The sequence below is a fragment of the Malurus melanocephalus genome, unplaced genomic scaffold (genome assembly GCF_030028575.1).
Source record: "Malurus melanocephalus ecotype Western Australia unplaced genomic scaffold, MMel_1.1 scaffold_483, whole genome shotgun sequence".
Classification (NCBI taxonomy): Eukaryota; Metazoa; Chordata; class Aves; order Passeriformes; family Maluridae; genus Malurus; species Malurus melanocephalus.
Genome location: NW_026623715.1, coordinates 319,921 through 334,924, shown reverse-complemented (window position 1 = coordinate 334,924; position 15,004 = coordinate 319,921). Strand labels below are relative to the sequence as shown.

Below are 15,004 nucleotides of genomic sequence, written 5' to 3'. Positions count from 1 at the left end.
TTTATTTTTAAACTATATCAAGTAATGAGAACTAGTRTTTAATTGTGCTGGTAATTTAATATAAAAACAACAAGAACAGACATCTAACATTTTCAAAAATAGCTGATAAGACTGTCTGATAGCTGATAGGCAGACTTCATAAGACTGTCTATTTTAACATCAATATTTGTATTTTYAATGGCAACAATTAATTCAGAGTTCAGCATTTGTGTGAAATTTACATTTTTTTTCTTCTGTATGTAATTTCATGTTTATTCAGACTATGCTCAGTAACTTAGTATCATCAGCAAAGTTTATCACCTCTTTATCCCCCTGCTCTTCTACATAACTAATTCATGTCATAAACAGTCAGGTCACAGAACCTCTGGGACTTCACTGATCTCTCTCTGCAGTAAAAACTGMTATCTCCCTGTACTTTCCTGATGTTCTCTGGAGCTGTTTTTACTATTGGTGTTGCTTTTACTATCTTCTTATTTTGTACCATGACAGATTTWATCAGTAAGCTGTATATTATAATAAATAGTTGAGAAATTTCATATTTGAGTTTCATCAGGACTCATGAATACAAATACTATCTGATGCCAGGTATTTATATTAGTATTTGGTTTATTGATTTTTCTAGAACCTCTTGTGCTGAGGCTTCAATTTGAAAGATTTTCTTTTGTGTCCTTTATGAAGTATGTGTGGTACATCCACAGAGAATCTGGGCAACAATTCATACCACTTTTCTGCTCTACRTTATATGAGATTGCTTTTACACTTTATCCAGCAACCAATTTTACAGAAACATTGAAAGATTTACTGTGTGATGTTTTAAAATAATTTATTCTGAGTAGTTATCCACATGGTATACTGCTCAAAAGCCTGTCAGAGTCTTCTTTATTGTGATTTTGCATTTACCTTTCCCAGATTTTACATATTCTTCATCCGGAGACAACTTCAGCTTCATATTTTCYATATGATTCTGTCCAGTTTTTGTCTCCTCACAGACTCTTCTGATGTTTCTGGAATTTTTTCCATGCTTATTTAGCACCACTTTTTAAAAGTAGGCAGTGAATTTCTTGTCTTTTTAATGCTTCTGCATGTTTAATGAATCTTTGGGAATTGTTAATGAGTGGTTCTTTGATGGTAATAGTTTTAATTAGGTCTTGCAGACTACTCTGGTCAGCCAGGAGTTGCTTCCCCTCTTGTTTTTGCTGACTGTTTTGTCTATTCTGCAGTCACATATAGTCTGAAATTTTAATTTAGGAGTCATATATTAGCCTACATATTTTCTAAACATGTTTGGGAGATGCAGTGAGAAAGTTCCCTTTCTTTTTATGGTTTCTTCATTGCAGCATTTCTATTCTTGGTAGCCATGTTACCTTTATTGTTACGGTTTTAGTCAGGTTGTCACCAAAGCTTTTTCTTTTTTTTTTTTTGTTTGTTTTTTTTGTTTGTTTTTTTTTTTTTTCTTAATTTTTGTTTAATTTTTTTATTTTTGTTTGTTTATTCTTTTAATAAGAATTGTATTACACTGGTATTTAATGACAGAGTTTATTTATTCATCAGTTTGTTTGGAGGTGAATAGCATCACTTTTTCAATACTGTGAACTTCCCTGTTCACAGGGAATGTGAAGAATGTAAGAATCACATGATTCTTACATTATGTTTGCTTGTACTTTGTCAAGTTTCCAGATATTGCCTGGCAATTCTTATATAAAGTTTGTAATTTCAATTCCCCAGCCTCAGCTGTGCACTCCTTTGAACTGGATATTCTTTATCTTCTGTTTTTTTCATTATTCCTTTCTGTAGAAGTTCAGATAGTGTCTTTTTATTTCCAATATGCAACACTTCTTTCATTCTGTTAGTATACAGGTATTTTTCTGAGCTTCCAGTGAATGAAAACTCATCTTCCTTATGCTTATTTTCTATGCTATTATTTAAGCCTGTGTGTCTCTCCGGTTCCCTGCTCAGTACTGAGAGGAGTTAAGAGGATACTGCAGTTGAATGCTGGTACTTAACCTCCAATAACAGAGCCTGAATTTTGCCCCTATACCTTCTCTCTTGTCTACCCCATGTTGTTACAGCTCCTCAAACTCCACACTGGCAGTTTGTCTTCAACATGTCCTTAGGAATTATTTTCATATTTACTGATTTCCACCAGTGGGACAAGTCACTCTGCAGTCTTCGCTAGCTGATTTATACTCAGACCCAGCTAACTATATACATGGTAACYGAATGACATACAGGTGTTCTCTGGCTGTTTCTGTCATCTAAAATGAATCATGGTTATGGATTGATTTAGTGCCTCTTGTGATGTCATTGATTTGTAAATAAATAGCAGGCTGTCTCCTAGATCTGCTAATTGCAAAGGACTATATAGGTTGCTCTTGTCCTCTCTTTTAGTGCCACTTATTTGATCCAACTGCTTGATGAATTCTGACTATAGGCATTTCACTCACAAGYGTTCTATGTAACCTTCCTCAAGATGACACATTTGCTTTTAAACATGTTTTATATTAATTAATAGAAATAAATTAWTATTTTTATTTATGTTATTATACAACAGAGGACAAATGTGCATGTCATATGAGAAAATGGGAGATATCAGCAATTAGCATTTAATGACCTCTGAGCAAAGCTGGTGAAAAACAGTCACATAAAATGATTTGATATAAGAAAGCTTATTTCTGGTAGAGAAATGGTAAACAGAAGAAAACTTCAGGAACAAGTTTCAAACATATTTCAGTATCTGGTATTTACAAACTTAGATATCAGATTTACAAGGGATTTGAGCAAGGAGTCTTTTGCTTCTGCCTTCATGTCCCTAAATGGGCTGTACAGTGGCATTAGCAATAGACACAACTGTTTGAAAGTTTCAGTTTCAGGAGTGCAAATTGGCTCATGCAGTAAGATCCAGGCAGACTAATGCTGGAAAGAATCGGAGCTGCTGCAGACTAAATTGTGGCTCTGGAGCTGGGCTGCAGCTTTTAACTGCAGTCTGTAAAATCAATTCATTTTAAACTCATCATGAAAGTTCATGGTTTGTGCTTCTTTACAAATTATCATTCTTTTTCTCACTGTCTGTAATRTGATTCATTAGATAAATTCAGTTACTAGACTGCTAGTTCCCCATTTAATTATATAAACTGGGTTATRTTATCTTGACAATACGTCCTGTAATTGAGTAGACCATTTCTGCCTCTAATTTGCTTTCAGTTTGTCTTTGAAGAAGAATTTACAGTCTGATTGACTTAGATTGCTATTTGCTAGAGTTTGGACACCGTTATGTGGTCTTAACTAGTCATGGTTTCTGCATTAGAAACATAGTGTACACCCCCAAGTTCAAACTTCTTTGTGTGCCCTACCATGGGATAGATGACCTTGGATCTGACATATCCCAAATCCTCCAGTCTGTGGGCTGTAGTCCTTCTAGCTCCTTCAACAGGAGCATGTTTGTGAAAAGGAGCACTATATGCCTTCACCAAGCCYGAAACAGAGATTGGTGAAGGAATTTAACAAATATCTCTTTGTTCCGAGAAGTATTTGTGGATTAAAATTCTTAACAAAATGAGATAAAAAACTGAATTGCCCAATCTTCAAATTGTCTTCTCTCGCTCCAGTAAACTGAAGGTCAGTTAGAACCCCAGAAACACCTTTTGTCCATTTTATGTAGTGATTACTCTCAATTCAGAGCAGCGTTCCTATTTCATTGTCTCCTTCAGTTTTCAATACTTTTCAGGAAAATTCCAGTTCTGTATCCYCACCACACCCAAATAGAAAAGGAAACCCCTGTTTGTTGACTTGTTCAGAGATGAGAGTCAAATGTGCAGTCCTGATACTGCTCCATCCACATGTGTTAGATTTCTCTTCTGAGCAGAACAGCTGTRTGGAACCCMTTGCTTAAGTTTAGGCCAAGTTAAYGTTCTTACCTCAMACTACTGAATAGAAAATWRTAACTTTCATRCTGAATAGATTTGACTTTATGCAGATAAATTCCACATTATCACAGTGTATTTGGCATATTGTTTAAATTGCTAATGTGATTGTTCAGGTTATGAATCTCAAACAAGCAAGATGTTTTAACAGTGCTTCAGAGMAATGTGGCATCATTATTAAAAACATATTGCTCTGCATATTCCTCATCTTGCAGATTACATTTTGAGTTGCATAAGTCTATGGAACGTTCTTTAATTTTTTTTCCCCTTCAGAACGTGTCTTAGTCACCTCAGTTGAATTTGTTAGAAGTTAAAATGAACATACAGAATATGATACTCAAGTTAACAAAGTTTTGGCAATGTTAAGAAGTTTAGATAGAGCAAAGGTTAACTGTTAGCTATGTATCTTGGTAATTGTCACAGTATTATCTGTATTTCTTCCTGGTACTCTGCTATGAAGATCAAATACTCAATGATACTAATACCTTCTCAACTAAATCTTGTTGCACTGATTTGCAGTACTTTTGGGTTTTCATTTGTTTATATTTTGGACAATGTGGAAAAGGTCTCCTAAGAATCTACAGGAATGAACCCAGTTTTRTAAAAATCATTCTGTATCCTGCAGTGACAGGTGAAGGAAATTTTCTCTTCTACTGAAGAAAATATTAAGGAATGTCTGATGATGATCTAAAAGGCTTATGTGATGAACAGATAATTTTGGAGAAATTTGGTGGTTTTTTGGAAGTATAAAAATTAGAACCTGAGTTTTGAAATACCCTGGATAGTGTTGTTACAAACATCTTGATCTGAAGGCAAGATAATGTTTATAGACTTTATTTAGAAACAAGATGAATTATTGTAGTAATGATATAAAGATGTCATAATAAATCAGCAGAATGGCCCACTTGGGCCTTTAAAATCAGTGGCATATGTTGTCCTTGCTTATATCAGGTGAGTTTATAGCAGGAGACCAAGTCAGCAAGTGAAGGAGAACAGCACTGGGGTTACTGGCAAGAGACAAGGTTGGTGAAATGATGCAATACTAAACCAGATTAGAATTACTAGAATTAGTGTTATTTCATTTCACTCTTTTCATGTCCTCAAAAACAAAGTAGAGCTGCCAGTACTACTTGTGCTCCTGTGTATTGGTATCCTATCATCGCTCCTCCCTAAGGAATCTCCCATTTTCTGTCTGCGCAAGTGTACAAATGGTGGAGTTGTACCCATGTAGAAAGAATATTTAAAGGTGTTTCTGGCTCCATCTTAACACATGCTTGAGGACCTCAGGCCCCTCATTTTCCGTGGGGCACTGACCATATCAGTAAAGCAGAATTTTAGTTTTTAAATTATAGCAGGAACATACTGTACAGCGTTGCCTTGTAACGTATTTCTGAGATTTTGTGATTCTGTGGAATTATGGTGGATATAGGTATAATTATGCATGAAATCAAGCAGTAATTTATTTAATAACAATAGAGAATCTTTGTTTTCTTCTAAAGACTATTATTATTATTATTATTATTATTATTATTATTATTATTATTATTATTATTATTATTATTATTATATTTTATTCTCTGTTTTTCTTGTCATATTTTTTTGTTCTCTTCTTAACTCACACACCTTTTCTTTAGGGTGTTATTAGAGTTGCTAATTAATAACTGCTTACTTTCACATTTTACTTTTCAGCTTCTAGTAAAACATGGTGGAGATTTGTTTGCAGAAAATGAAAATAAAGATACCCCATGTGACTGTGCAGAGAAACAGCACCACAAAGAGCTGGCTCTTAACCTGGAATCTCGAATGGTATTTTCACGTGATCCTGAAGCTGAAAGCATTGAAGCTGAGTATGCTGCTTTAGACAAAAAAGAGGTCAGAGGATACTTTAAATCTGAAGTATTTTACATATWTATATTTGTAGCAGTTATATTGTGACAAAAGTCTGTAAAGGATTTCAGTAGGTACTGTACTTTGTACATTGTATTTGTAAACAACTTTTGTGCAGCTCTTTATAATTTTCAGGTTAAGCTCAGAGAACATAACAAATGYGTTGGGAAAATTAAAGAGAAATTTCATTAATGTCTTAATTATGTGGACTGTCTTGCAGGCTGTGAGGCTGGAGGAGACAGTGAGGAAACAGTTTGTCTAAAACAAACTTCTTTTAAAAGTTTTTTGTTTCTTAAGATGCCTTTTTGTCTCAAAAATGAGGACAAAATTAATTGTGAAATGGTGTAAATCTGTGRGATAGAGTAGAGAAACTGTTCTGGTGGAATCTTCCTGGACTGAGACTGGGTTGAATGTTACAAAAACCAGCTGGCCAGTGCAGGAGTTCAAAATAGTGCATTTACATTCTTGTTGTATAACATGATGCCTGAAGCTGCTGCATACCAGAGTTTATATGAAAATCAGGTAATAACAGGTGGTGTTATTTCCAAGTAAATTTTTGAAAGAGAGAGACAATTCACTGACAAAAAAATGTGCTTGTATTCTGTTATGCCTTACAGACAACTGTGATTCGATAAGGATAATTTGACCAAAAAGATTCTGAGTACAAGTTCCCTCCCCATACTAATCAAGTATTAGTTAACTGAAATTCTAAATAAGGATACATAGATAAATTAYATGATTCAGTAAATATTACAAATTAATTCTGTTTAAATTAAGGGACAATCAATTTCTCCATGGTTACTCCCTTCAGAAATAGCATGGCTTGGCCTTTTACTAGCCCAGCCCACTTATGACCTAATGATGTTTAAAAGAAAATACATGAGTAGGCTTAGATCACATCAATTGTTCCCATGAAAAATGCCACACACAGTCAATTTTATTTGAGAGTAAGAAAGTCTTTGTTCTGTTCAGTTAATTTTTTGACTATTTTTCTTGGATAAATTCAAATATAAACAGGCTTAATTAGATTGTTTATTCCTAGATGAGACATTCTGAGATGAGGTTTAATATACTTTGTACATTGAAGTAGCAAATGTAATTAACTCATTCTGATTGCTCTGAATATTCCCATATAGAGGSATCCAAACTGTGAGAAGATAGTTGGAAATTATATTTTCTTTCTTGGYAGAAACACTTTAAACGGCTGCAGCCGTTTCTTGCCACAATTGCTGTTTACTACTCCTTTGGTTGTACAAGTGGAACTATCAGGAAGGTTATGTTTTCAGCTGGATCACAGCAATGATTTGGCTTAAAAGCAGAAGTTCTAAATAGTGGTAATATGTAACATTTTTATTTAAGTTGAATTTATACTAAGGGTTTGCTGGCATATACACCAGCACAGTTAAGAAGATGGGGAACTTACAGATATGGGTAGGGCAAATCAAGAGCCACTTGAGGCTTTTGGGCAAGGGAAGATTTGTCTCATGCTTGTTTAAGGTAGCTGCTGAGCAAAACCAGCTTAAAGTCTTGTTAGTTACAAGGGACTGTACAGTTGTCCATCTCATGTACCAGAGCATCTTTCCCACGTGTTCTAAATGTTCACAAGGCAAAAAATGTCAGTCTGGTATTTGGTACAGCAGTTTGGTACCCCTTGGGGATTTACATAGAGCAATTCTGTCTTCATGTGCTCTCTGCTGGTTTGTTCCCCCTTTTTTATGACTTTCCCATGGGATAATTTTTTCTGATTTCTTGTGTATCTCTAACAGCACAAGTTCTGGCACAAGGGAAATGCCAAGAACATGTAGCCAGGAGAAGTTAATTTTTCAATCTTAGCCCTCAGAGTGGCCAAAACCAGTTGAAAAACAGCCTTAGAAAGACTTGCACTGAGCTGCAATCCAAATGGCTGCATGTCCTCAACCTCTGGGTCTGTACACAGATATCTGGGATGGGCAGTGAAAGCTGCACTTACCACTGGCTTTGATGATGCCTCCATCAAAAACCCCAGAGTGCAGATGCTTCACCAGAATTTTCTCTCAAGGATAGTCATSTGTTTTTCTCTCTCAATTTCATTTTTATATATTATTAAACACTGAGGCACTGAGTGTACAAATACTTGTTGAGCATAGTGTTCAGCCTGTATTCCTTCCAAAACAGAAAATATTCATTCATGAATAATTAAAGAACTTTGAACGCTAAGAAATGCATTTTCAAAGGARCTGCATCTTTTGAATGAAGGTTGAAGGAAAAGATAAAACATTTGAAAATCATGAATAGGATTTCTTCCCARGGAAAACAGCCAAATGGGCTTAACTCCAGTGTTTATGATATGCACAGTAGTATCTGGAATGATAGTACCCAATATCTCCCCTATCAAACTTGGTGTGTTTACAGAATGCTTTTTTTGTTGATTCCTTGCTATTACTTTAAAACCTAAATTCGTCTTTTAAATCTAATTGAAGGTACTCTAAATAATATGACAGTGTTTGTTAAGCTGCTTTTATAGATTTTGGTTGTTCTTTTGCACAGTCTTTACACTGCTGTTTACTGTAGCAGGAGAGATATTTGTCTTGGTGGTGTATCCCTGGGAGATAACAGGGGTCCTTCCTTTCAATCAAATCATGTAATGTTTTAAACTTACRTAAGAAACACCTGGGAATGAGCATTACCTTGGAGCAGATCATCCATAACAGCTTTGGCTCTCAGTCAGATACAGTGAAATACCTTGTGCAATAGCAAAATATTATTTCTTCATTCATTTTACATATGTGCCACTGAATACTGTAGAAGTACATTATTAGGGTGTGTATCACAGATTTACTGARTGTATAATAATTGGAATGGTTTATTTCAGTTCCTGAACTGATGTCATATAAATATATAAGTAATGCAAATACCATAAGTACAAAGAGTTATCTTAAATTATTAAGATTTATTTTATTTTTGCAGATAGGGAATGATCTATTAAGTGAAAAGAGAGAAGGGGACTGCAGTTATATAAGATTAATGTACTCTTAAATACATATAGTGCAGATAATTTTACTTGAATGTGTTAAATGGAGTATAAATAATTTTTTATATATTACTTCATTAACTATAGAACTCCATCCACCCATAAAGAAGGATGTTTATATGAAGTATTTTGACAYCATTTAATTATATAGTCACCAATGTAGCAAAGAGTTACTTTGCCCCATCTATTTTAATAGCATGTTAAAAGAGAAAGAAGTAATAATAGTTTGAAATGAACTGTTAAAATAATCAGCTTACATACTAAAAGTACTTTCAGGAGAAAAAAAAATTACACAGTTTATGATATTTAAATGTTAGTGGTAAAAACTTGAGAAGAAAATAATTTCAAAGAAGGGCTCTTGAAAACACAGAAGTGTTGGAAGCTGTAGTAAGAATTTCAACAATGCATTAAAGTATTAACTCTAATAGCATATTTMAAAATCTTTATATAGTTGAATGATGCTAATATTGAATAATGTCTTTTCCACAGCAAATATCAATAAGAGCTCCTCCACAAATAACCATTAAAGGAGGTCTTAGGGGCATCATAAGTTGTAATCAAAATCCTTTACAGCACATGRCATTGCAGAGACAAGTTATCAGTGTTTGAAGTAGTTAAAAACAAACCTCTGTGATATTACATAAWTGATGTACATCCTTATAACTAAAGACTGCATCCTCACAAATCTCTACAAGACTGTCTTGCACACCTTAACATTTTTAAAGGTTCCCATTGTATATAAAGTCTTCACTCTGGAATTTCCAGATTAAACTACTTAATAGTKCCAGCCTAAAATTTCTCTCAGCTTCTTCTGTGGGCTCATATATTATTTTATGAAACAAATATCTGAAGTTCCAAACACATTCTTAGGAAATATTTCCTTCATTACTTAAAAAGATAAAATCAGGATTCTTAAAAACTGCAGATCCAAAACTCCCTGCTGGTTGTTCTCCAGTTGAGATAAAATAGTAGTTACTCAAGGGGAGAAACTTGCCAGTGTTTGACCTAGAACCAATCAGTAAGRTATAATTCTGAACATATCTGCATTTCAAGATAAAATACCAGGTGCTAAAATATGCTTATATGTTGCAAGTTTAACGTTACAATGTATATGCTCTTCGTGAATTGAGTACTTTTGTGCTGACACAGCTCATTGTTTTACCATTGCAATTCAAAATGGAGTTCAAATTCAATCATGACCATTTTGCTTCTATTTTTTTGCTGTACTTACAGCATAATTATAATCATTCTGGCACACAGTTGTTTGTATCCCTGGCTCTCTGAAATGTTTTTTAAAATGATCTTTTTGTAATAATTTAAGAAGGTCAGTCAAATTCCAGCATGCTATTAATCCAAGTGGCCCAGATTTATTTCAGTGCAAGCCGTTAACTTTCAGATTGTCCTTTATTGAGTCATGCATGATCAGCAATGGAAGGACAGGCAGAAACTGCCTGAACTTGAGCAATCAAGATACAGGTCAGGACACASACAGGTYATTTCTCTTYTGCTTTGCTTGCTTTCTCAAAAAGAACAAAGACCCAATGCAGATCTGYGSAGCATTACTCTYGCTGATCACAAAGTTTCTMATATTGAGAAGCACCTGTTTATTTCACTGATGAGCWAACAGGAGACRTCCTTGTGGGASTCAGTTACGGTTTTAGAAGCRTTATGGAGTTTATTATGATGTCTGGACTATAGGAAGCAAGTTACRTTTTGGAGTGGGTGTCTCAAAAGAACAAAATCATTTAGAAACCCAGCGTATTCATTCTCCCCATCACTTCTGCATTTTGCTTGTTATTTTCAAAAGGGACAGTAGACTTCCACTTAGATTGTATCCTTCTGAAGACAGAACTGGTCGTTTGCTTTCTGCCTATGCTTGTATGCATACATGTGTGTCTTTATAATCTAGCACTGGAGAGTCCTGGACTATGGTCTACATAAAATCAAAATATAGTTAGTAAACAATTATGTATAGTCTTAACTGGGGGTGTCTGTCATCACTGCTGCTGTGTCCTTTTGTCTCCAAATTGCTGCAGACAATTGCCATTTGSTGGCCAGGATTCCTAATTAGTTCTGAGCATGTAACATTTTATGTCAAATGCTTGAAATATTTTGTTAGCCATCCTTTATATGAATAAATAAAACCAGTGCATGTAAGAATAGCAGTTTTTACATACCGTTTCTGTATCCATTCTCTGTACTTACCCTCCCACTTTTTTTTTCTCTTCCTACCTTTGGGGCATTTTCTCTGTGCAACAGTAACAAATACATTATTTGCTTTCATAGGTTTCCTTTCTTAGTTTTAAAAAGGAGTCTGCAAACATATGTGTGTATCACTACTCTCTTGGTTCCAGCTAATTGAGAGTCCTGAATTGCTTCTTTTTATCTTTCTGATTTGACCTTTTTAATGCTGTAATAAGGGACGGAGCTCCAGACCAGAAAGGCACCTGGGTGATCTACTCTGTGTAGGGCTATGAGAGTTGGTTATTGTTTCTCAAGAAGAGTTTTGACATCTTCATGTACAATATATCCCCAGTCATCTGGACAAGATCCTGAGCAGCTGGCTCTAAGTGACCCTGCTTGAGGAGGAAGGTTGGAACAAATATCTTTGCAGGTCCCTTCCAACCTCAATCCTTCTGTATTTGTATGAACATCTAATTGCACATTTCATTTGTCCTATCCAGGACTGATTTTGCTTCTGAAAGAGTAAATATTASCTCAGAAGACCTGTACTGGATTCTGCTTACAAACTTATCACTGTCTGATGTCTCAATGTATCCTCCTCCAGACCAATTCAGAGTTAACGGGTCTCAATTAATGTATAAAGACATTGTCAGAGAATCTACMTGCAATGTGTGTTAACCTGTCCTTTTTCTGGCTCTTCTCTAAACCCTTAGTTGACATCTAGTCATTTGTTCTCATACCCATTCCACAATATCTGAGGTTTAATCACTGAATCAAAGTTCATCTGGATGCAGTGAAAATCTAGCTTTTTTGGGGAGAGAGGGAGAGTCAGTGTTAGGCTAGCTTACCATTTGAAGGTAGCCTCCAGCTACAGTGGAGAASTCTAGAGATCCTGCTTTTAGATTTTGAGGTTTACAAAAATCATACTGTAAATATTACAAAATGACAGTGTTTCCATATAGCTTTGCATGGTCATTGGTGTGCACAGTGAATAAATTTTGTCCCATACTGCCTTAYAGTTGAGATGGTGATCAGTAACAATACTTTGAATGCTTTCTTTTTAATATTGCATTCATGACTAACTTGAAAATACCAGWCATAAATGATCTTTTTTCTTCTTCTTGAAGCCATATGAGGGGCTAAGACTTCAAGATCTACGAAGGCTTAAGGATATGCTGATCGTGGAATCTGCTGACATGCTTCAAGCCCCACTCTTTACTGCAGAAGCACTACTTCGGGCACATGGTAATCCCAAACTTTAAAGTCTAAAGAAACTGCTTTCAGTAAATTCATGTATGCTTGCATTTTATTTCCAAGTAAAAGAGAAGTAATGGTTAATCAAATAGCAGGAAACAAACCACACAGTACTTCAGAAAGAAGTACAGCTGCAGTATGTCAAAAAGCATTGAGGCAGACAGGGAAGCCGATAGGAAAGTGATTCGAACTAGGAATTATAGTGGAAGACACTTTAACTTAAGCAGTGTGCAAAACCAGAACTGCCCTGTTTTGGTGAGAGACACAGGAGTAAAGYTTCCATGGTTTTATATGTCTAAAAWGTCAAATTCATCAAATCTGTTTTTGTCACACCATTGGTTTTYTGCCACTATATATTTATGTATAAAATTGGATCAAAACATTATTATTTAATTTTTGTTGCAATAAAAGGAGTCTGACCATTGTAGTAAGTGGYTGGAAATTGCCTTGGGGTTTAAATTATATAAATTATATCCTTTGAAGGAYTTTTTATAGTCACACTTTTACTACAGGGTATGCTTTTTCATGTGTGTAACTGTAACCAGTTTATTTTCACTGAAATAAGTCTGTGCTCTTGTTTAAGTTAAACTGGGGTTGTCAGAAATAGGATATAGTGAATTCAGTGTGTTTGCTCCAGACAAAAGTATTTCTGAAACTCAGTGTAAGCTTTAAGCTTTGATTCAGTAATTCAAAACTTATGCTTACTGAAGCATCTGCATTGTTACTTTATGCCAAAGGAGCTACTCAGGCAGTTAATGGTTTGCATGCCCATCACTGTGTTGCTGGGTTAAGCTTTCATACCCTATTATTTYTGTGGGCTCCTTGTGAAATTCAGTGGGAGAGGTAAACATGAAATAGAAAGACATTATTTTAAACCCACAGTTTTTGGTACACTTTCATGAGGAGTTGTGGTACCTGAAACTCAGCTCTTTTATGTTTTTTTTTCTGTAGCTGGTGTTTGAGTTCCTCTTAACAYTGAATTAAGTAAACATGAACTATTGCCAGTTAGATGATAGTTAAGGCACATTCYTTGCATTTGTTTTTTATGTTAAATCTTTGTTTAATTCTTGTATTTATAATCTGTACAGTATTTGAATGTTATGTTGTATTCCCAGAATATTCACATTAAGGCTAAAATTATAAATATGTCACTGAGTAGGCTCCATAACCTGTACAAATATTTTGAAGATGAGAATTACAGCAATACTGTTCAAACTCTCAGCTCAGTCTGCAATTAGTTGAAAACCAGTGAGGTTGATGTAAACTGTGGAGAAATGTCTGCCAGCATCTAGCAAGCAGGAATTGAAAGTTGAGGAGAAATCGGTCTGTGTTGGAAAGGTCATTCTCCTGATGTTGCCTTAGTGATGTTCTGGTAACTTAATTCAATTGGCCAGTGCTCAGAAAGAAGCACAGACATTTAGCAAGTCATGAGAAAGTCGACTATTTTGCCTGTAACTGTATTGGTTCAGCTTAGCAAAGGGAATAACTCAGGTATTTACAGAGGTTTAGACAACTGAGAACCATCAAATGACAAATTGTACATTTTTTGCATTAAATCTTGAAATTCACAAAGCATAATGTGTAATCTTGATTTAATTCATACAAGGTATGAGCTATTCACACAAGTTTAAAATTCTTGGGAAGATCATTGTTATATACTAAGTTTAATAGATAGATAACATTTCATACAGCAGACTTTGCTTTCTCTTATTGTACAAATATATCAATTTATTGAAACAGGCTTTAAGAGCTAAGAGTGCAATTCTTTTTCTTTTAATTGAGAGACAGAACTATGTAGAATTAGAGCCAAGATAAAAAAATGTTATTGTGGCAGTCAGGAAAACAGATAACTTGCAAGTTTTTCTACAAGTGTTGTTTCAATATTGTCTCTGTTTCTCTTCTAGTTCGTTAWACACCAGTTGATTTCAGGCTAAATAAGAGGCAGTTCAACAAATATAACTACCTTGTGATTTACTAAAACTCATAAGTTAGTACAGACAACACAGTGGATCCATTTAATAGCATGTCTTAAYCCTTGCTAATTTTAAAGATACAGTGCAACAAAGAAGGTCAAGAAAATTTCTAGCAAATTTTGTCTGTATCTTAACATCATTCAGCCCGCCCCTCTGAAACGTTGCAAACTCAGGGTACTATGAAAAATGCTGATAAAATTTGTAAGTTTTGAGGTGTAAATGTGTTCAGGGTTCATATCTTTAAACAGATGAAATKAAACTAACCTGTAATATGTTTTAGCTATGTAAGGCCCTGATCAATAAATCATCTCCAGCTCAAAAAATTTTTTTGACAGGGGCAATACTTCTACTAAGTTCAGTTTGTAGAACACGTATCTTTTTTTCCCAGTACTAATACAATATAGGAATACGATTTATCTTTTCCTTATAAAAATAAAATTCAACAAGAATAAAAGATCTTTTGGTTAATAACAATTATGTTTCTTTGGGAGTACCCAGTACTTAAAAAAACCCTCAAGTTTTAAAATACTTATTTAAAGTGATCGTAAAAATTGGGAAATTCCTCTTTGTTCATGAAATTCAAGTTTGTCTGATTTGCATCTGCTGTTGATGGGTTTAGATTCAAATGTGTATAGGAATTTGATAGACGTATGTTTAAAAGAGAACTTTTAAGTATTTTTGATAGAAAAAACTGCTGTTCTTATCTTTAGTATTGCTCCTAGAAACAGAATTCATTTCAAACAATTATGAAGATAGATTTGATTTCATTTTAAGAT

The 15,004-nt window shown here is 34.6% G+C and overlaps 1 protein-coding gene across 8 annotated transcripts in view; it reads left to right on the top strand.

Annotated features, from left to right (window-relative positions):
- ANKIB1 (ankyrin repeat and IBR domain containing 1) overlaps positions 1-15,004 on the top strand; it is an 89,378-nt gene that overhangs the window by 47,219 nt on the left and 27,155 nt on the right. For all 8 annotated transcript variants that reach the window (XM_057380935.1, XM_057380929.1, XM_057380936.1 and 5 more), the window contains 2 exons: positions 5,610-5,792; positions 12,129-12,246. In XM_057380935.1, the coding sequence (XP_057236918.1) occupies positions 5,610-5,792; positions 12,129-12,246 (301 nt within the window). The remainder of the gene's footprint in view (positions 1-5,609; positions 5,793-12,128; positions 12,247-15,004) is intronic.